General features: G+C 56.3%; 1 protein-coding gene across 1 annotated transcript in view; it reads right to left on the reverse strand.

Annotated features, from left to right (window-relative positions):
- LOC102438606 (protein Daple-like) overlaps window positions 1–22,553 on the reverse strand; it is a 44,740-nt gene that overhangs the window by 16,959 nt on the left and 5,228 nt on the right. Inside the window, exons 3-14 of the mRNA XM_014449808.1 lie at window positions 22,357–22,475; window positions 21,575–21,656; window positions 21,113–21,262; window positions 19,385–19,438; window positions 15,408–15,545; window positions 14,721–14,862; window positions 12,301–12,491; window positions 7,536–7,673; window positions 5,805–5,990; window positions 5,529–5,753; window positions 4,797–5,041; window positions 1,814–1,957 (exon numbers count right to left, since the gene is read on the reverse strand). Of these exons, the coding sequence (XP_014305294.1) occupies window positions 1,814–1,957; window positions 4,797–5,041; window positions 5,529–5,753; window positions 5,805–5,990; window positions 7,536–7,673; window positions 12,301–12,491; window positions 14,721–14,862; window positions 15,408–15,545; window positions 19,385–19,438; window positions 21,113–21,262; window positions 21,575–21,656; window positions 22,357–22,475 (1,814 nt within the window). The remainder of the gene's footprint in view (window positions 1–1,813; window positions 1,958–4,796; window positions 5,042–5,528; window positions 5,754–5,804; window positions 5,991–7,535; window positions 7,674–12,300; window positions 12,492–14,720; window positions 14,863–15,407; window positions 15,546–19,384; window positions 19,439–21,112; window positions 21,263–21,574; window positions 21,657–22,356; window positions 22,476–22,553) is intronic.

Here is a 22,553-nt window from a genome sequence, read left to right on the forward strand (position 1 = left end):
TGTCTATATCCAGCTCTTCTCCCCAATTCCAAGCCCCTTTCTAATTGCAACTACTGAGATACACAAAATAGAAGATTCTGGAGTGTTACCTAAATCCACTTAAATTATTGTCATCATCATCATCATCATCACCCAACTGGGATTCCTTGGGGAAGATTTATACCGAAAAAGCTCATAGGACCAGAGGCTCATGGACTCAATGTGAACACAGGTGTGTGAAGTTTGGCCCACACAGCTTTTTAAAAACTTTTTGACATTTACTTATTTTGTTCTATTCTTTTTCATTTTAAAGTGTGTATGGTTTTATTAATTAACGTCTCTCCAATAAAGTCAACTAAAAAAATAAAATAACATCAAGAAGAAACAGAACAAGATACAAAGATTCTCCATTGTAGACCTATGAATACTCGCAGGTTAGATTTAAGGGTCCCCGGCCTCAAATATGTTTCCAGGTCCTCCCAGTCCTCTGTCCCGCCCAAAAAAGCAGATTAATAAAAAACACAAACAAAACAAAAAAATAATTAGTGTATCAGCATTCCAAAATTTTAAGGTACCCATCAACATTCAGATATCTTCTTCTCAGGAAAGAAAAAAAAAAAAAAGAAAGCATAAAGAAGGAAGACCTGGCAGTCCATCCTGCCTCCCAGCTGACAGCCTCTAGCTGGGTGTATTCTCCACCAGGGCCTGGTCTATCGCTGACTCTCCTTCCCCACCTGCTGGACCTGCCCGGCCACTGCAGGCAGCTGAGTTTACAGCCCCACAGCACATGTTAAATCAGGGCTGTGGGAAGGAAGGCTTCATGTGGTCATGCCTCTGGGTTGAGGCAAGACTTGGATTCGAATCCTGCCTGTGTCACGAACTAGGAGCATTGACCTTGAACAAGTTATTTAATCTCCCTGAGCCTGTTTCCTCCTCTGTTGCTGTGGATTTCTTAAAGGAAAACAATAGCTAAGTCAATTCTCGTGATTCACAGTATAATGTTCTACCCAACCACGCGAACCCTGAATGAGTGAGTACTGAACCTATTCCCACCGGTTCCTGGGAGTCTCTGGTCACATTTTGTCAGCTCATTAAGACGTAAAGACGCCTCGTGTAATACACTCAGAGCCAACAGCACCATACCTGGGCCCAAATGACCCTTGTGTGCCACTCGAATATTCCCCATGAGGCCCAAGTGCAGCATTGCACTTGGGAACACTAGACAGCACTTCAGCACTCCATTTTGGGACCATTTCAAATGGCGAAATCGCCACCGAAGCGCAGAAAACAGAACACCATGGCACTCAGTGGCCCATGAAGAGGACGCTGGTTGGTGAGAACTGAAACACAGCTGGGGTCAAAGGCCTTGTTCAACCTCAGCTGCAAATGTGCACATCAGGCGACTCCAGTATCTCCCACTCTGGGCACGTCCATGACAGGCCACGGGCACTGATTCGGGGGTCACCGGCACATTTCAGCCAGGAGGTGAATTCACAAATGGGAATGCATGGATGCTGAGGACCAAGCCTCTCTCCCTCACGGGATCACTGGTGTTAGAGGATGCAGGTGCCCCTGCCCAACAGTCATCAGCATCATAACTGTGGGAGGGAACGTTGTCCAAACCTAGACAATGCCCCAGCCCAGCTGCCAAGTTATTCGTTCCAGCCACCAGCTGGAGTCCCCTTTACCTCGTTACCCACCAGCTGCGTCCAGGGCAGGGTTGGTAAAAATGCACCATCACCAGGGGTCTCACTTGAGCTCAGCTCAGCGGGTGCTGAGTGAGTGGGTCAGACTGACATCCCAGCAGAGGCCCTGCAGGGGGCCTGGCGGTTACCTGTCCAGCTCTCGCTGCAGCCTCTGGTTCTCCTCTGCAGCCATGGCGCTCGTCCTCTGCTCCTGCTGCAGAGCCTCCTGCTCTGTGGTCAAGAGCATCCCCAGCTGATCCAGCGCCGCCTTATGTTGGATCTGGTCCTTGTAGCTGTTGAAGGGAAACATACCCACTAGGAATGGGCACCCAGGGAGACCTCAAAGCCTTGGTGAGCAGCTTCTCTCTGCAAGCTGAGGGAGAATGAGATGGACAGGGGATGGGGCTGGACAGAGAGAGGGATAGACACTGGGCCAGCTCGGGGGGTCCCCTGCAGCCCAGAAGCCAAGCCCTCTGCTCCCACTCGACATGTCTCCATGGTCTCTTCCATCCCTGTCAAAGCAGCCTCCCTCCTACATCCCACTGGGAACAAAACCACTGTTTTCTGGACTCCACACCCTTCTCAAAGAAACCACTGCACATACAGCATAATTCCACAGCCAATAACAGCTGATGCCCCTCACCGGGCCCTGGGTGAGCCAGGCAGCTTGGGGGCCAGAGGCTTGCCTGGTGAGGCCCAAGCAGCCATAATGGGCAGCTGCACACCCTGCTCCTCAAGGCACCCCCAGTCCAGCCCTTGCCCTCACCCTCCCTCAGCCTCCCCCTCAGTTTGGGCTTTTATTTCCTTCCTGTCTCAGTCTGCAGAGGGTCCCGCACAGCCTCTCTGGAGGGCAGCAGAGCACAAGAGGGAGCCCCTGACCAGCTCTAGGCTGTTCCTCCTCCTGCAGGAACCTTCACTGTTCAGGTGACTCAGGGGCCTTCCCAGGTCCAAGGTGGAGACTGAGTCATCACCATTCAATCTTCCCCAGGCAGGCAAATGCCTTTCCAGACCTCCTTCCTGAGGTGTCCACACCCAGAGACAGACTGACAGAGACCAACCAGGTTCCATGGTTTCAGCCCCTGCCCTCAGACCTCCATCCCACCCCCCACCATCCCATATCAGCTGTATTTGTACCATCTGCCTGGAGCCAAAACTTGTGCAGACTCAGACGCAGACTCAGATACCTTCTGGGCAGCTGTTGGAAGACAAACTTTCCTTCCTGTGGCCTTTAGCCACAAGTGGAGGCTGCCCAGACATGGGAAATGGAAGGTGGGGATGATGGCTCTGCTGGGCTTTCAGGGCGGTGATCTTTCTCATCCAGGTTTGACAAACAGGGCTATGGACCATTAGGGTCCCCACCTCCTGCTTCCCTGTTGTGTCTTGGAAAAGCACAGGATCAAGCATATCGCAACCATTAGTAACCACCCTCCTGCAGGGCAGAAACTGAGAGTCCTAATCCCCACTGAATCCCGGGTAGGAGGCTTGACACCCAGTGCATGTGCGCCAGGGGAACGAAGGAGTGAGTGTCCCAGTCACGTGTCAGGTGAAATGAATACAGAGCCCCCGGCCTGTGTTCCAGGCATCTCCACCTCCAACCTGCATCCTTGCTGCAGACACACCAAGGGCCTCCAGCTATCTGTCTAACCAGCAAAAACCATTGAGTCACACAGTAGGTCCATCAAGCAAGGAGTCATAGGCAGAACAATGAACTCCTCCCTCAGAGCAGTCAAATGCCACCTGCACAAACCTTCCTATGTGAACAGACATAAGAATATATCCACACGGTTATCATAGGGCATTGAGGGTAAGGCCCGCAGCACCTGGTGCGGGGTGGGCACCACGGGAGGCTCCCATCAGTAGTCAGCTGGGTGCATTCCCACCATGTTAGACAGCACCAGGCGCCCAGTGGGTGCTCACTAAGCATGTCGTGAACACAGGATGGGTGCGGAGGAGGCAGAGAAGGAGATGCTAAGAGGCAGAAGATACTCATTCTGGCGGGAAGAAACGAGAGTCTGATAGGAGCAGACGTCCCGGCACCCCCAAAGGAAGGGAATCTGGGTGGAGAAAGGGGTGGAAGGCTCTGGAGAGAGTCCACAGGAAGCACTGGGTGAGTGTTTAAATGAACGTCATCACCCCCAAGTTCATGCAGCAGCAGGCGCCCTCCACAGGCTCTGCAGGCTCAGCACCCTCCCTGGTCCCTGTGATGCCAAATCCCTGCACCTCACCTGCTCCTAGGGAAACCCCAGCCTTTGCCTATCATTTGCTGAGGCAGAGGCAAGGGAAGACCTCAGCAGGTATAACTCACAAGCACAGAAAGTGGACAGCTCCCTCCTGCGCTGCTCCAAGTGTGGGAGAGCCTCTCTTTAGCGCATCTCTCCCCTCCCCCCCCACACCTTGGAGTTCTCTGTACATCTCACTTTCCCCAGGCTCTGGGTCCCACTGCACCTGCTGGGGCCATTGCAATCAGGGATCTGCCTGGCTGGAGCTCAGCTGAAGTTGGCTGACTTACATGCACACAAAGCCCTGATTTTGAAAACATGCAAAGTTAAGATTTATGCATTTAAGGTACATCAATTTTACCTTTAAAAAGGTATATGGAGAGTCAGAGGTAAAGGTGACATGAGAATGGCAGAGGATTGGTAATGCTGCTGCAGGTGATGGGAACACGGGGTTTTCACTATACTATTCTGTACACGTCCATATATTCAAAAGTTTCCAAAATTAAAAGTAAAAAAAGAAAATCAGAAGCCCAGACTTGGAGACTTGGACAGGGAAAAGGCCTGGGGAGCTCGGTAAGGCACGCCCCTGAACATCGGCAGCTGTGGTGACTTCCCCTCCTTGTCCTTGGTTTGGAGAGAAAAGGAAGAGGGGGTAGGAATGCCCAGGGGAGCTGGGACGCCAATGCTGACACCTGGTTTCCCTGAGCCGGGATTAGTGGGCACACCCTTCTCCCCTGGGGGACCCTCCTGCCCCTCAGTCTCCAGCCGCACCAACTCCACATCGCTGAGAGTGATGGTGGATTTACTTCTCTTCACTGTGAAGCAGCGGGACAGAGGAAACATGAGGGACCAGAGTGAAGGAGGGACAGGAGCCCGGGGAGCCCGTCAGTCACCCCCAGCCGCAGGCACCCACCTGTCACTGAGAGCCTTGCTCACCAGCTCCAGGGTCCGACGCAGCAGTGTCTTATGGCGGCGGTACTTGTCCAGAAGGGCCTTGTGCTCCTTAGTCAGCTGCTCGTGGAGTGCGCCTAGGCTCGCGTGTTCCTGCTGCAGGGCCTGGTGGGCTGCCACCAGCTGCTGGTGCTGGAGCTGAGTGTCCTGCTCTGTGAGCGCAGTGTGCGAGGCGCTCTGGGAGCTCAGAGTGGAATTTTCCACCTGCTGGAGGGAGAAGGAAATGACGCCTCATCAGGTGCAGGTCCAGGGGGACCACAGACTCTGGATCCCCAGGTCCCCACACGCAGTGAGGGACCAACAGTGGGTCAAGTGCAGACACCAAAATAGCAGGACCCTCAGGAGAGGCAACACCCAGCCGTGCTGAGGACAGTTCTACCTGCACTCAAGGAACTGCTCTGGGAAGGCCCACAGCAGAAACGGACTGTCCCATGGGCCTAAGCTTAGTCCTGGGCCCCTCCCTGCACATGTGACCTTTCTTGGCAATTTTTGCCCTTTCTCTGGATAACCTCCTTGGGTACCCTCTCTGAATACTTTGAAAAGTGCATGGAAATTCAGTAAGGACACAGAGAACCTGAACAGCACTACCAACCCATTTCACCGATATTTACACAATACCCATCCAACCGCATTCAAAGCACCAGAGAGTTGACCGGGGAGGAACCGTCCTGACTCATTCTGAGGCCAGAATTACCCTGGTGTCCAGCTGCTTGTCCCGCTCCAGACCCTCAGGCTTCAGGGTGTCCAGAGACGTCTGCAGCCTCTGGTTCTCCAGCAACAGGTCCTGGCTTTCCCACTCGAGGGCGTGGACCCTCTCAGGGGCCGTCGTCAGGGCGCTGACCTCCATGGCCAGCTTCTCGATCTCCTCCTGCAGCCGATGCAGCTCCTGCTCCAGCTCCTGTGCCCGCAACACGTGCTCCTTCACCCGCACCTTCATGTGCTCCAGCTCCTGTGCCTGCGCTGCCTGCGCCTTCACCTGCTCCAGGTCCCGGCACAGCTGCCGCCGCTCCCACTCCATCATGGTCACTTTCCTTTTGGTGTCTGTCACCGTCTGGAGGAGGACTTTTTGCTCAGTCTTCCTGCCCTTCATGCGGGCCTTGCTGCCGGTCTGTGAACTGTCCCGCAGTGAATGCACCACTTTTTTCAGATCCTTGAACTGCAGGAAAACACAATGGAAACAACACAGGCATGATTTCGGTCCAAATGGAGGCCCAAATTGTAGGCCTGGAATGTCCATCTCATCATGGACCCAAAGGACGTCCTAACATTTCCCAAAGGCCTGATATGGACACAAGGTGAAGGGCATGGAGATCCCCACCCAGACAGTTCAAGTCTAAACACTTTCACAGAAGCCAGATGACATAGAAACAGAAACTGCATCTTCTCCTAAAACAATGGAAGTGATTTCCTTGGTGCTTTTTACCCTGGTCCACAGTGGTGTGAGAGCTGACCGCCCACCCCTGTGGCCGCTCCTCACACCACTCCCCCCTGCAGACATTGCACATGATCTTCCCTCTGCTGTGAATGCTCACCTGCCTCCACCCCCAGCCTCCAGCTTCTCTGGCTCCTTCTCATCATCCAGGGCTCAGTGTGATTGACAGCTCCTCAGGGAAGCCCTGCACCACGATTCTAAATGTCCTGCACCTAATAAGACTCTCCCTGGACCCACGTATATTCCCTCAATAGCACACATCTCAAGTCACCTGGCTTGTCACCTGTCGTTCCACCTCCTAGACTGGAAGCCATATTGGGGGAGGGTGGATGCATGCCTCTTAAGTCTACACAGCACCACCCCAAGCCCCTTTTCTGCAATACTAGAGAGGCTGAAGAACTCAAGTACCTGATACCCAGCCTCCCTTGCAGCTAGGGTTAGTCATGTGTCCGGCATGGCCAATGAGATGTACACAGAGGATCCCGGGAGGCCTTCCCTCTGTCTCTTCACCATCCACATTCTTCCTGCCCACTTCTTGGCAAGGTACAACAGCCACGGCCAAGATTGGCAGAGCAGGAAGGGAGAAGCCTGATTTCTGGGTGGTGTCCCTGAGCCACTGCCCCAGCACTGGGCTGCCTACCCTAGGACTTCCTGTAATGTGGGGGTGGATTAACCCTGGAGGTTCTGCAGAGCTCTGAGTGGGAAGCTGGACATCTGAAGGGGGATCTTTGTTCTGTGGGCTGTCCCATGAGCTGCAGGACATTTAGCAGCATCCTGGCCTCTCCCACCACAGCCAGGAGCACCTCCCCTCTCCTCCCCCAAGTCATGACGATCATAAACAAGATGGCCAGTGCTGCCCAGCCAGTGTGGGTCAATGGTTGAGCATCAACCTATGAACTAGGAGGTCACGGTTTGATTACTGATAAGGGCACATGTTTAGGTTGCTGATTTGATCCCAGTAGGTGGCATGCAGGAAGCAGCTGATCAATGAGTCTCTCTCATCATTGATGTTTTTATCCCTCTCTCCTTCTCCCTTCCCCTCTGAAATAAATAAATAGATCGAAAAAACAAAAAGATTGCCAGTGTCCCTAGGAAGCAATATCTGTCCCCGGGCCCCTGCTGTGGCTGCAATTGCTGGTGTGAGCTGCATCTGAGGGAAGAAACTGGTAACCCGAGAATCACTGCTAGATTCCCAGGACATCCTATGATCCTGGACTCACACTCTTGCAGGCCGGGGCGCCAGGGGAGGCATGGCACTAGAGGGCCTACCTCCTGGGCTCTCTCAGCCTTCAGGGTCTTCTTGTCACGGAGCAGCTGTTCTCTCTCCTCCACCAGCTCCTCACAGAGAGTCTCCAGAACCTGGCTGGTCTGCTTTTCTCTTTCCATCTGAACTCGCAAGTCTTCAATCTGCGGAACCAAAGAAGCAGCCCATGCAAAAGTCCGTTTCAGGGAGTGAACTGTGTTTTAAAGCAAACCCGAAACCTGTCAGCCCCAGGGAACACTTTATCAGCCTTTTCTCAAGGGAAAACCTTCCGTCCCACTTCTTGGGGAGGTATATCAGCCACTGCCAAGACTGCAGAGCAGGAGGGGAGAAGCCTGGCTCCTGGGTGGCATCCTTGAGCTGCTGCCGACGTCAGGCCTAGTTGTGCAGTGAGCTCCCCATACCCTTGACCATCACCTCTCAGCACACAGCGTACACTTCCAACTCATGATAGAGAAAAAGGCCATGGACACCAATAGGTCAGCTTTCCTCCCAGCTTTCCTCTGCTACTCTCAATGCTTCCATCTTAGGCCGTGTCCACTACTGTCCTGAGGGTCAGGCCAAATTCCTGGGGCCAGCAGGCACCACTGGATGTCCTACTGGGACTTCACCCAGTTGGTGACATTCCTATTCATCCAGCTGCTCTGAGGGGTCCTCTGCCATCTCTCTCCCTCCTCTCCCCTCCAAGTAAATGGACCACCAAGGCCTGTGCTCGTTCCCCATGCGGCTCCCCCTCCACAACCCACTGCTGCCCAGGTCAGACCAGTTCTGTCCTGCCTGGACGACTGCCCAATCAGCGGCCCATCACAGACCTCTTCTGCGGGACCCACCAGTGCCCACTCCCTGAACATGAACTGCCTGGACCCACACATCTCACACTCTGTGCCTGACACCTGAACACCGTGATGGATCCAGATTCAGACTCAGGGTGGGCCCTGAGGTGTGACTCCCAGGCGAGGCCCATGGTGCTGTCCCTTCCCACTGACACCAAACTCATGACCACCTGGGAGGGGGAGAGGGTGGCTCCCTGCTAACAATGTGACCTCGAGTGCATTTCCGTAACTGACAGGGCCAGCAAGCAGCAGGCATGGGAGCCAGCTTCTGTCAGGGTGACGTGCTCAGCTCACACCTGACAGGTGGCAGGTGCAACAAGAGCTGACCCCTCCTGAGAGCGCCAGGCCCCTCCCATCCTCACAGCTTCTGACGTGGTCAGTCTGGGCTGGGGCCCAAGAGCCTGCATTTGGACTTGTGACCCTGATGCTGGTTTGGGTTGACGGCTCTAAAGCTAAAACAGAGGAGCCCCATGATTCAGATCAGGTGGCTCTCAGAGCATTAAACCCCCCAGACCTCAGGCCACCGACAAGAACCTCTGGGGGCAGGACCTTCAGACACCCAGTGACCCAGTGAGCAGCAGGTCCAAGAGCCGGCTCCATTCACCTGGCTGGGAGCAGCCTGGCACAGGCAGGTTTACAAACTCCAGGAAGGATCGCTGCTCTAATGCCAGCTCTGCCTACTTCTCCTGGGCCGAGGCCGCCCTGGCTTTATCTCATGGGTCTGGGCACAGTCTCCAGACTCCTCGGAAGCAGCAGGCAGGCAGCTTCTTCCCCATGACGGGGAGGGTTAGGCACAGTGGGGCTCATATCTGTGCCCTCACAGACCCCTGTCCGCACACCCAGCCCCCTGCCCCAACATGGGGACAGGGCAGCCCCACCAGCCAGGGCCAACAGCAAAAGGCGCTGCAAGGTGCCACCTGTCTGAGTCTTTCTCACAAGTGAGAACATCTTTCTTCTCCTTCCTTATCGCTGCCCCACTTCCTAGCACCAGGTCTGGGCTCAGCAGGAAGCAGGCATCTGCCCTGAGAGCCGTGCTTTCTCTGGAGCTGGCCCTGAGGAGGAAGGCCCTGCACAGCTGTCACTCACCCTCATTCAGAGAAGGGCATCGGCCCAAGGAGTCCAGTGATCTGCCCAGAGCCCCACAGTGAGGATGCGGCAGCGCTGAACGCATGGCAGTGGGCCGACCCCAGGCCTGCTCTCTCAGACAAGGTCTCGGGTGTGTCCCCCCGCCAACCCCCTGCCTTGTTCACTCCTCCCCGTCTTACTGTTAATCCTTCTCCCCTGCCACTCCGTCTGTCCCAGTGAAAGGAATTTTATGTCCAACCTTTGCATATCTGGCGTGGCTGCTTCTGGTCTGAAGATGTGACTGCCTCATGTCCCCCCCACCCCCCGGCTGGACACCCCATCTTTCTCTGCACCTTTTTGCTTTTTGCTGTGGAACTGGAACTCGCACTCCTGTCCTTCCCTGAAGGCCCTCCCTTCCCCTAGGGCAGCGGTTCTCAACCTGTGAGCCACGAACAATGAAAATACATCCTGCATATCAGATATTTACATTACGATTCATAACAGTAGCAAAATTACAGTTATGAAGTAGCAACAAAAATAATTTTATGATCGCGGGTCACCACAACACAAGGTACTGTATTAAAGGGTCGCGGCATTAGGAAGGTTGAGAACCACTCTGAGAGATTGCTGGGCTGAGATGGGTTTCCTGTCTTCCTCAAAGCACCAGCCTTGGGCCGCGGACTCCTGTGGGGAGGCTCCAGGTCCCCAGAGCACGCGGGTGCCAGGGGCCTGCCCATCAGCCCCTGTGCTGCGCTTTTGTGCCCACGATAGGCCCCAAAGGGCTGCCCCTCTTCCTAAGAGGAATGAACTCTGAGGATGTCAGTGCAAAGTGAGGGTGGGGGGCGCACCCTCTAAGGTCCACAGAAGGGTCGTGAGTTAAAGGGAAGGACGTGAACTTCGGGAACTAAGGTTTACACAGACCGAAAGGAGCCTACAGCCTGGGAGACACTGGGTGGTGGGAGAGCCGAGCTGGCACCGGGGGGCCTGGGACTCTGGGCCACCTGTCCTGGCTGACCCTTGTCTCTCCTTCTCAGACACCTCCCAGAGGGCCATGTTGTCTGGACATGTCCACGGCTGGGCCTGTCCTGGCTCCAGGGAGGTCAATGTCAGGCCATGTCCCCTGTGGTTTTTAGCTGATGGCCCAGATGCACCATCGATCCAACATTAGGGAGGACCCATGATGCAGCCAGGCCTCCAGCTGGCAGAGCAGGACAGGGATGAGAGCAGAAGGGCCGCCTTCGCAGGGCTCCTGGCAGCAGACAAGGGAGAGTGCTGGACTGCAAACTGCAGCCCCTTCCTCCCACTAGGGGCTCAGAGCCAAGACAGGTCTTTGAGGGATGTGGCAGGACTGCCCAGGGGTCCTACAGGGAACTGATCAGGAGAGGAAGCAGGGGATGGGACCCGAGAGACAGGGCTAAGGAGTCATGTGGGGAGGCGGCAGCCACCACCTGTCCTGTGTGTGTGGAGGAGGGACCGGAGTGGACCCCAAGGACAGAAGCGTCAGGGGTCATCTCTCATCCCTGCCGGGAGCTGGGCCAGAGGCTACAGCGCAGGCCTCTGCAGCTCACCCCTGGGGACCTGCCCCTTTGGAGGTTCTCATCTTTCTAAAGGTCAAGGCTTTCTATCTCAGCCGAGGTCGGGCTGCCATTTACAGAGACATTCACTGTGCCCAGACCATGTGAATTTAAAACCCAGACTGTCTGGTGGCTTTCCCTGAGCTGCGCTGCACAGAGACGCGGCATGAGGAGGGCCTTCCTCCCGGCCCCCAGGGAGAGGACACACTGCTTGGCAGCTTCTCTGCTGCGAGGCACACGGAGCCTCAAAGGACGAGAAGCGTGAGTCACTGAACCTTGGACGTCTCATGAGAGGCCTGGAGAAACCACTGTACAGGAGGAGGGGCGGTCCCAAGCCTCACCCAGAGATGAAGTTCCAGCAGAGCCGTGGCCAGCGGGACACAGGTCTCTGGTCTGCAGCCCACATCCCTGCCATCGCCGGGGCAGCCTCAGCAAATGACGCTGGCAGGACCCCTGGGCCGGACGGGACAGACACCCAGACACCTGAAAGCACCAGTCCTGCCAGGTGGTCAGCAAGCAGGAGTGCCCTTGGGCCTCCCTCATCTGGAATCCGGGCACCCGTCACGGTGTGCTCAGAGCCCACGACGCAGCTGTGTCACCCGTGGTGGCTACATGGACTGAGGCCCTCTGACCCAGAATGACCTGCTCAGGGAGGCCGTCGCTAGCCTCTCAGGGCCCTTCTTGCCATGTGAATGGGGTCCTGGTAACTGTAGGATGAACCTGGCTGGTGAGCCTGTCTGTCCTCCCAGATGTCTCTTCTACTGCGCTACTGGGAAGACCTGGTTTGTCCAGAAAGGCAATGCCGTCCAGCCATCTCTTCTTCCTCATGCCCTCGACCGAAAGGAGAAGTGAGCACTGCCTCCTGTCACCAGCAGCCATGCCCGGAAACGGCTCAGCCACGGTCTCCACACGGGCCGAGTCTTTCATCGCTGCTTCTCTCCCGGGCCCGCCCGGTGGTTTCGAAGAGGGCGCTGCTCTCCTTCCATGAGGCACTTACAGGCTGGACCCTTTCCCTGCACTAACTCACACCATCCTCACCACACCTACTGGTGGGTGCATCATTAACCCCATTTCACAGATGAAGGCAGCGAGGCCCACAGAGGTCCATCGTGTGCGGTCTCACTGCTGCAGGGACTCCTCCTGCTGCCTCCTGACGCCTCTCCAGGAGGCCTCCTGCCCCCCTACCAAAACGGTGGCTGCACGGGACTCGGCCTTTCTCCAGCTGCGCATGCTCATGGACACCTGGGTGCTCCCCCTGGCCACTTACATGCCCGTATGTTCTAGACACTACCCACAGGTACCTGCTTTCTGAGCTGCTGGTTCTCCTCCTCCAGCTCCCGGCGCTGGAGGCTGCTCTCCTGCCGGGCCAGGGAGGCTTCCGGCAGCCCCTGGATGGTGTCCTGGAGGCTCTGCTTCTCCTGGTCCAGCTTCAGGAAGCAGCTGGAGGCTGAAGAGCAAAGTGGAGTCAGAGCCCATATTCCAGGGGCCTCAGCTTCTGCTCTCTGCCCCCGGCCCTGAGACGGCCATCACCCTGAGCCCTAGGCTTGAGGGTCTGGGATGGTCAGCTGGGTGCCCTCCCTTTTTCCCAGGGTGCTGTTGCTGTCTGCACCTGAGGGTTCCTCGGGCGGTTATGGCCCCTCTGCTGGCTCAGCTGGGTTTGTCAGGGGAGCAAGCAGAGCTTAAGAAGAAAGCAGGTGATGGTAGAGAGAAGCCAATGCAAACGTTCAAGACAGTGGAATTGCTGGCACCACTTTCTGCCAAGTTTTAACCTGACCGTCAAGCCAAGGATTTCAGAGACTAACGGAGATGGCAGAGTGCGCTCTCTGTGCCAGCCTCAGAGTGGTGTGAATGCAGGTGGCTCAGCCGACGGTGTAGGGGGACACGATCATTGACCGCATGTCTGTGGGTGGAAGAGGCTATGGGGCACATATGCCCAGTACTCGCCATCTCTGGGTAAGTTCCTTCAGTCAGAGATTTCATTTTATACTTTCACAAATGCATTGAAAGAGAATGAGACAGTTTATCCAGACTGCTTTAAAAATTCTAAGCGAGATGAAAACATAAGGTAAAGCCAGAAAAAGGCAATGTCCTTTGCTTTTAAACAGCTTCAATGCGGAACAGAAAGGGAGCACAGACCTGAGAAGAATGGGAGTTCGAGGCCCCTCCCTGCTGCCAGCAGGTGCATGACTTTGGGAAAGTCCCGGGGCTTGTTCAGGAGGAAAACATGACTGTCTGAGGGGTCAGGGTTGTTCCCTCACCTGTCCCTCCAGGCCACACACTCAGCTCTGGGAGCCTTATCGCACTGTACTGCTAGTAGGGCTGCTCACGAGCACCCCAAGAAGCAGAGCAGTGGGTATCTTTGGATAAGACAAGGGCGAGAAGAACAGCCATCCTTTGTTGCCGGCACAGCCTAACGCTTCACTGTCTCCTCTCACAAGATACCCATAGCAATCCTGTGAGGCAGCTTCATCACCCCCATTTTTCAGATAAGTAAACTGAGGTGCAGAAGAGGTCACTTGGCTAATAAGTAGAGGAGCCAGGACTTTAAACCAGGCCTTTCTGACTCAAGAAGCCACCGCCCCAACCACAAAAAGTACGTTCATGCTTTGTTCGTGAGCTGCCAGCTAAGCAGTAGGAGTTGGGAACATGAAGAAGAAGTCAGTCATCGACCTGAAAGGGCTCACAAGCTACACTGAGCATCTGAATCAGGGAGGCTTTCCAACCCCATCAGCCACCCTGGTTGCTAACAGAAGCACATTTGGTCTGAGCCAGTCCCTGCCAGTGGCACCACTTCTGTGTCCCACCAGGGGGCAGTGTGCTCCCCAGGAACCTCAACTCCCAGAGCCTGGGTTCCCAGGAGTGGGGAGACACCAAACCACAGAAAGAACTAACTTCTCACACAGACTCCTAGTTCAATGAACTGATTTTAGGTTTGGAGCGGATGGGGCGCCTTGAAGAGAAGGAATACCCAGCTGCTTTCAACAACCTTTCCAGGACGCTGAGGAATGTTGCTCAGAATTAAAAAGCAGCCCCTCCCCAAACCAGCCTAAGGCCCTCCTGGCTCAGCAGAGCTCTAAGCAAACCCTAACCTGCGCTCTCAGGTGCACGTGTGCTATTATTGGACACCGGAACTGGCTTGTTGTTTGCTGGGTGCTGAGGCTCCTACTGTACGACCGGCCACCACACCCACCTTCCCTGGCCAACCCCTCACCTCCTCTGGGGGCTGGGAGGAGGCAACACCAGAGGGAGAGGATGAGGCCTGGGTCCCTGAACAGCAGCCACTGAGCAGCCCCTGCCCAGGAAGACGGAGAGCAGACTATACCCATCTGTCCGATTATGAAATCAAAGGAGGAATCCATGCCCCGGGTACAGCTATAATGGAGGTGAGTGACCACTGGGGACGTCTCCTGCATCCAGAGCTTCCAATCCTCCACCGATAGATCTAAGACACCCTCTAGGCATCAGCGTGCTGTCATCTGGAAGCTCCTGGCACTGGCTGAATGGAAGCTAAGAAATCTGGCAACACTTCCTTCGCATTTGGCTTGCTGATTCAAGGTGGCCAGGCCCTTCATGTTCTTGGGGAGAATTGCAATGAAACAGTTCCAAATGGCCCTTGAATAAAACCCTATTTACTTGGGTAGAGGAAGTGCTGACACATGAGTTTCAGATCCAAGGGCTCAGCTCCCCGGGTAAGGGAGAATCCACAGCCAGGCTGGCCCACAGGCACCTGCTTTACCTTCTGACAGCTGCTCCAGCTCCCAGCGTAGGTGGGCGGACTCCTCCACACTCTGCCCCTGTGCAGTCTTGAGGGCCATGTTCTCTTCCCACAGCTCCTCAAGGCATTTCTGGTATGTGTCCCGGTCCTAGTGCAGGAAGTGGGGGGGGGCAGTGAGGATATGGACTGGGGCACACTCTGGACAAGCCCCGGCCCCGTGCATCTGTCCTCATTCCCCCAGGATGAAGGGCCTCCATGTCCCTAGGGGATGAAGACACCTGAGGTCTCTGAGCGGTGTCTGAACAAAGTAACCTACAGCTCAGGGCTTTAGAGCAAGTGCTATGGTGACTGCAGCTCTGTGGCCCCTTAGAAGGCCTAATACCGTGGAAAGGCCATAGGGACTCACACATCACAGCTCAACCCACATCATAAACGCCAAGGAGACCCTTTTTGCAACAGAGGCCCAATCCCTCCATCCTCACAGAAAAGCAACACAGCATCAGGCCCTCTCTGTGTTGGAGGCTTCAGTGGTGCCCACTCAAGCCACTGGGCTTAGCAAGTGACTCTCTTCCCTCAGAGGGTCACTGTGGTGGCAGCAGCACCGATCCAGTAGGTGAACATCAGAGAAGGGCACAACATGAACCTAAAACTGCCCCCATCTGTGTTACACGTGGTGACCACAGCTTGTCCTACCAATTGTAGGTGGTGCAGCTTCGATTTCAGCTGCACATTCTCCTCCTCCCGCTCGAATAGCTTATCAATCCAATACCGAATCCAATGCTCCTGGAGGTGGCCCTTGGTGTCCATTGAATAATCGTCTCCAGTCCGCACCTGGTCAGCAAGAACACACATGAGAGCCATCAGGTTAAGGCCCCTGGTCATGACAAAAGCTCTTCCAGTCACTGGACCCAAGCCAACAACCTAGGGATGTCTCTGCTGCCCCAGAAAGTTCTGCCTCCACTTTTTTTAAAAATATATATTTTATTGATTTTTTACAGAGAGGAAGGGAGAGGGATAGAACGTTAGAAACATCGATGAGAGAGAAACATCAGCCAGCTGCCTCCTGCACACCCCCCACTGGGAATGTGCCCGCAACCCAGGTACATGCCCTTGACCGGAATCGAACCTGGGACCCTTCAGTCCGCAGGCTGACGCTCTATCCACTGAGCCAAACCGGTTGGGGCTGTCTCCACTTTTGAGCCCCTTCCCTTCTCCATTAGGCCAGTCCAGATGGAAAAATCCCCGAAGCAAGACACTATTTAAATTCGGAAGGGAAGCTGAAACCGGTTTGGCTCAGTGGATAGAGCATCGGCCTGTGGACTGAAGGGTCCCAGGTTCGATTCTGGTCAAGGGCATGTACCTGGGTTGTGGGCACATCCCCAGTGGGAGATGTGCAGGGGGCAGCTGATCGATGTTTCTCTCTCATCGATGTTTCTAACTCTCTATCTCTCTCCCTTCCTCTCTGTAAAAAATCAATAAAATATATTTAAAAAAAATTCAAAAGGGAACACTGTCAGTGTCTGACATGTACAGCCTCGGTGGTTGGACGAGTGCACCTGCTGACAGGTGTGGGACTTGGCTGAGCCACTTTCTTAAACAAGGAAGGGGTGAGGCTGAGAGTCTGTCCTGGCTTTGAGGGCTGAGTCTAGGCCTCTCACAGTCACTCCACTGATCTGGGTCCAGGAACAAAATTCAGACGAGCTTTTGTTCAATACGCAGTTCCTATTTGAACATGTCACACACCTACTCTTAGAAAAACAACAGCTCTGGGCAGTTTCCCAGAAATGAGGGGTCTGTAAGACACAACAAGCAAACAAGTCCTATGGCCTCTGTGTGCCAGGCACATGCTGGGGGTGGACACAATGGTTGGGCCCTCACAGGCCCCCCCACGGGAGGCGTCCACTGCACTTACTCCCGTGCCAGCGCCCAGCACACACCGGGGAGCTGTTCAGCTCATTCCCCTCATTCCTGCTCCCACCCCCCGGAGAACTCCCAGCGCCACTCAGTCTCAGGAGGACTGAGTCTCCCCTGAATGCCCTCAGTCTGCGAGCACGCATACACGGGGACATGCCCATTTCTCCTGGCGGGCTGTTTTCCAAGGCTTGCTCCACTCACGGGTTCTAACACCTGGGAGCGGGCCGGTAGCTCCTGCTTATCCATCACCTGTTCATTTCCCCGAAAGGGCCAGAACCCCGGATTCTCGGTAGAGGGGAAACCGTGCACCTACCGCCAGTGGACACGGTTCTGGTCAAAGCCTGGCATCCGGAAGGGTTTGGTCACTGACTCTGGCTTCACCTGACGGCCCCCTCTCTCCCTGTCCCCGGCCCGGCACTAGGTCCTCTCTGTCTCTGCCACATTCACTCTTGACAACAGCCCCAAGAGGGAGGCAGGGACAGTCCCTTCCTACACACGAAAAGGCTGACTTGGGTCAATTAAGGAATGAGCCCCAAGTCACAAAGCCAGCCAGTGGCGAAGCTGGGCTTGAACTCAGGCTGAAGAGGTCCAGACCTGTCTCTTCACTGCCCTCAGCAGCCTGCACTTTATCCTTAAGGAGCCGGCGGGGGTAAGGAACCCCGACTACTATCAGTGATGTGAGCCGGAGCACATGGAGGGGCTTCAACAGGAAGGAGGCCCAGCTCTCCCCCCTTGGCCACTGTCCCCAGCATTCTCATCTTGCGTCTACCCACCAGTACTCACCAGTATCACCATACTCTCAGGCCCTGAACTCCCATAGCAAAGCCTGCCTGGACATTCTTATAACCAACTCCTACTCAGCCTTCAAAACCCAGCCAGAATTGCCAGCTTTGAAAAGGACTTCAACTCCACTCTATCCCACCCACTGAGTCAGATGCTGGGGCACCCAGAGTGCCCAGTATGAGGCAACACTGAACTGGCCTGTCCGCCGCCCCCCCCAAGGCTAGTCCTGCAGTGCAAGACTATGCCACTCCTCTTCTCGTGGGGCCCCCAGAAATGTTCAAAGACACTTGTCAGCTGAATCACACCGTGAGGGGGAGTCAGAGGCACCATGTGAGTTCGGCCCTGAAGGACCTGGGGAAAGGCAGGGATGGACAAGTGTCCAGGAGCAGAGTATAGTGTGGAACTAAATGATTTATAGCTACTCTTCCAATGGGCCTCAGTTTTCTGGGGGGGTGTCAACCTTCCCATGCATCAGGCAGCAGAAACATCTAAACCTGCTTTGCACACCCACCACCGCAGAAGTGAGAGACAAGACCCCGAGAAGCTGTGCCTGAGTCCTAAAGTGGCAAAGGCTGGGCCTGGAGGAGGCAGAGAGTGTGAGACCACCAGAACCATGGTCTGATCTTAAACCCAGCTCCTACCTGCCTTGCCACCACCTGCCCTGCCCCTCCCTGCACGATCCCAACCAGGGGCCCCATCTGTGGACAGAACTTCGCGTATTAAGCTCACTAGAAACATGTTCCTATCAACGCCACCCGGTGCCAGGGCACGAGGGGATGAGAGGCACCTGGACCGCCTCTCCTGTGATGGACGGAACAAGGCTTGCTTCACACCCAGCAAGTGGAGTGAGAGCTGGGACTCGCCTGCGGAGCCTCCGCCGCCTCTGGGAGCAAGCCCTGCCCAGGAAGCTAAGTGCCCATCCCTCTCTGAGGGGCAGAGACAGGCCCCGCTGGCCCTCAGCTGCTCAGGACCCTCAAGGCACCCCCATGTCTGCCCCTGGTGGCGGGAATTTCAGCCAAGGACAAAGCATGGGACCAGAGGGACCTCCCAGGCACTCTCTCTCTGCCTCTGTCCTCCACCCCGGGCCCTGGCAGCAGAGGTGGGATGAGTGTTTGCAGACAGAGTCAAGGATCACTGGGTGCACCCCCACTTCCCAGGTGTGCCTAGGGGCGCCCAGGCCTGTCTCCTCGGGTTGTGGCACTACCACCCTCCCCTTTTATGTGTTTCTCAGTGGCGACACTGGACGGGCTATTGGGGAGGGCACCCAGGTCATCTGTGGCTCCCCCTGTACCCATAGGAGGGCCCCGCATGGTAGGTGTCCACGTGACAGTCGTGCTCGGCTCTCTGCTCCGCTGCCCATCACACCTGACACTGTCACCGTCCGAAGGAGACAACACCTCTGATTCCCCCGTCCTTCTCCCCAGGTTGCAAGTCTTTTCATGCTGAGATGGGATTTACTTGACGTGTGTGGTCACTACCAAGTGCCTTGTGTGTGCCAGCCCCAGGCATGCAGTCAGACAGGCCCCTGCCCCTGCCCTCAGGGGATCGAGCTGCACACAGTAAACCTGGCCCAGCAGGGCTGACGGGAGGCTGCGCACAGCCTGCAGGGCTGTTGGCACCACTGTGATGTGAGCGTGCAGGTGCAAGCTCTGTCCTCTCGGCTCCCTGGGCCCCGGCACACGGGCCTTGGAGAACAGTGTGACTCATCCTCTATGTGGCCTGGCCTCCATGGACCACTCTGTTTCTCTTGTAATTCATTTACTAATGCAAAGTGTAAAGCATTACTAATTTCACAGCAAAATTATTAATCGACTAGAGGCCCGGTGCATGAAATTCCTGCTGGGTGCGGTCCCTAGGCCTGGCCGGAGATCCAAGTGCGAGCATCTGGCGTGGAAGGGCAGGTCACAGCTGACCTCTGGGCCCAGGGCAGCATCTGGGCCCCTGGCCCCCGCACACCCCCCTCATCCCCGCACCTGAGTCATGGTGCCCAAGTCTCCACACAGAGATGCGGTGAGCATGGCCGGACACTGCGGACCGGAGAGCAGTGTAGGCCTCTGAGCCACCCAGTGGTGTCCCCCAGAAGCAGGGAGGGCAGCATGCTCTCTCCTGGCTGGCCTTGCAGACCAGCTCCTGCTCAAACCCACCAGGAGCCCAACAGGCTCCTGTGGTCCTGGCTGCTGTGGCCTGGCTCACCTTAACAAGTTTGTGCGGGTGCAGGGTGGGCTCCTCCTGGGCACCCAGCACCTGAGCTCAGGGGCTTCCCTGGTGGTCGAGCCCTGGCGTCCCGCGGGATAGTTGCAGGGGGAGTGAGAATGAGCTTGCATTCTTACAGCACCTCCATCCCTGTCACCCCCGCTCCCAGTTAGCCAGCAAGAGGTCACAGTGCATTGTCAATGCCAGCAATGTTCTGCACCGCCCCCTGGTGGCCAGCACATGTCATAGCAAGCAATCGAACTCCTGGCCTCCCTGTGGAACTCCCATCCAAGGGGACAATTTGCATATTAGGCTCTTATTAAATAGGATATTAAAAATGTTGCTGCTGCTATCCAGAGGCACACACCTTGAGAGCATAGAACAGGGTTCCCACGGGAAGCCCTGCAAAAGCCCAGAAGCTCCCCAGTGCCAGGAGCGAGTCTTGCTTTGTGTTAGATCCCCTGCTCCTGGCGCAGGGCTTGGTGCCACACAGGCCTTAAGTCACTGCGTCTGCATGACTGAGCGAGGCTGCTTGGACAGGCACAGAAAAGACACGGAGACAGAGGCTGTGCCCTGAAACCCATCCCCATCCACGGGGCAGAGTTCGGCTGAGATGTGGGGCCTGCCTTAGGTCCACAGGTTGCAGGAGACTGTGGAGGCTGCAGCCTGAGGAAGCTTCCACATGAACTTCCCCAACCCTCCTACCTGTGAGTGAGGGTGCCCGTGCCCCACACCTGTCTGTGCTGCAGATTGATGCCCTTCGTCACCAGCAGGGCCCGGGGACCATTTCCAGGACAAAGCCAAGAGCTGGCCCCCAACCCACCTCTCCTGGGCCGGGCTGCTTGGGCACAGCACCCAGGGTGCCTTCTCCCCAGGGAGCAGAGTAGTGAGCCACCAACATTCCTGTGGGAACAGCCATTCCCTGAGTAGGTGGGAGGAGCAAACAAGCCTGGAAGAGAGGGTCCTGAACTCAGTGCTCACGTGAGGCAGGTGGGTGCATGGCCAGAGCGTCAGCAACCCTGCCTGGGCCTTGGTCTCCATCCCCCCTCAGCCCTGACACCCTCCTCTGAACAGACCCATAACCTCGGGATCTGAGTAGGCTACACCACGGAGAGCTTCATATGGGACTTGCCCAAATACCAGGTATTTTACCTCTTTCATTGTATAAACCTCACGGACTAGTACAGTTATCTCTGTTTTATAGATGAGGAAACAGTCCTGGTAAGATTTAGCCATACAAATTACAAGGAGTCTTAAAGAAAAAGATTAGTGAATAGAAGGTCATCATTGTGGCATGAAGGAGGAGGAGGAAAAGTCCTAGAAGAATCAGGGCCCTTCAACCACATTCCCAATCCTATTCCTTCCACTACCAGAGGGAGCCCAGGGGTCTGGCAGTCAGTCTGCAGTGCAGGGAGAGGACCAGCTGGGGAGGCACTGCTGCCCCTCTCCCCTCTTCAAGGACAAAAGTGCCCGCGGGCCACCTGCCCCTGCTGGGCTCACTTCCATGCGGCTGCATAGAAGTCTATGTCTTTCTCCTTCTGCCTGAGGCCCATCGCCTCCATCTCCAGCCTCTCCATGGGGTTAACCTTCTCCCTCAGGTAGTCCAGCTCAGGGAGGGGGGCACGTGCAGCCTGGGCGCTGGCTGCCAGCTCCATGTTCTGGGAGGTGGGCAAAGGCAGGGGACCTGGCTCAGGGCACCCTAGGGGCTGGGGAAGGCCCAAGTCCCTGCAGCCCTAGGAGAAGCCAGGGGCGGCCAAGCTGGTCCATGTGCAGGCCCCTGTGTGTGGGCCCCACATGCTGTCACTGCAGCATGTCACCCCCCAGCAGCTCCCAGGACAACTGGCTCTCAGGCAGCGCAGCTTTGGGTGGGAAGAAGAGATGTCCCAGGTCACATTCCTGGACCTGGGGCCCCGGTGACTGGGGCGTCCTAGCCCCCCACCCCCGGCCCACACAATAGGCCTCCTGCTCACATTGTGCCGGGCCTCCTGCAGCTCCAGCACCAGCTGGTACAACTGATGCCTGGTGTCCGCCAGCTGCTTTGTCTTCTCCTCCCTGGGGGCGATGAGAACACGTGGTGAGGGCTCCTCAGAAGCACCCGGAAAGCCCACCACCTGGGAGACCACAGCGGGGAAGGAGGGGGTCCTGGCTTCTAGGCGTGAGGAGGGCCTCTGCACGTGGGGCTGCGAAAATGCTCTGGAGTCCAAGGTGAGCTTTACGTTGTCACTGCTGCTCTCAGACTTCAGCACAGACCTGAGCTTTCCTCTGAGGCTGCAGACAGGGAAGGAGCCCCCAGAGCCACTGCTCCCTCCACAGCCAGGCAGGCAGGGAGGGCCCCTGGCAGGGAGGTGAAGGCAGGCAGCTTCCAAGATACCGGGCATGGTGCCATCACCAGCTGCAGGAAAGGGGGAGCAGGCCCACAGGACGGGACCAGAGAGTCACATCCTCCCTCCAGCCAAGAGCACCCACACTGGGCCCGAGGCTGAGCGGCAGGCTGCTGCTCTGAGTCTGCCATGTCTGGACTGGCAGGAGTCCTAAGGCCCAGCAGAACCCTGCTGTGCAGGCTCAGGGAGGGGAGGGAGCGGGCTAGCCCAGGGCCCAACAGGGACCCAGCTCAAAGCAGAGCCCGGTCACTCCAGGGCACTGTGAGAGCTGCCCCGTTTGCTGCACCGCATGGCAGTGAACCACATGTGCGAGCAATGGGTGGTGACACACGGCACAAGAGCAGAAAGACCAGGGTCACTGGGGAACTCACAGCTCCTGCCTGACGCCTCTCAGCGTGGCCTTGGTGTCCGCCAGCTCCATGGCCAGGTGCTGCGTGTCCTCAATGGGGCGGCTGCTGGTGTTCCACTCCTGGGTCATGGTCACGACCAGCTACAGCAGGGCAGACAGGGGGTCTCACTGGCGTGCTCCTGTGCCCGGCACAGTGCCCGCACTAGAATGTGGTGAAGA

The sequence above is a fragment of the Myotis lucifugus genome, unplaced genomic scaffold, assembly GCF_000147115.1.
Source record: "Myotis lucifugus unplaced genomic scaffold, Myoluc2.0 scaffold_1433, whole genome shotgun sequence".
In the NCBI taxonomy this organism is placed as follows: domain Eukaryota; kingdom Metazoa; phylum Chordata; class Mammalia; order Chiroptera; family Vespertilionidae; genus Myotis; species Myotis lucifugus.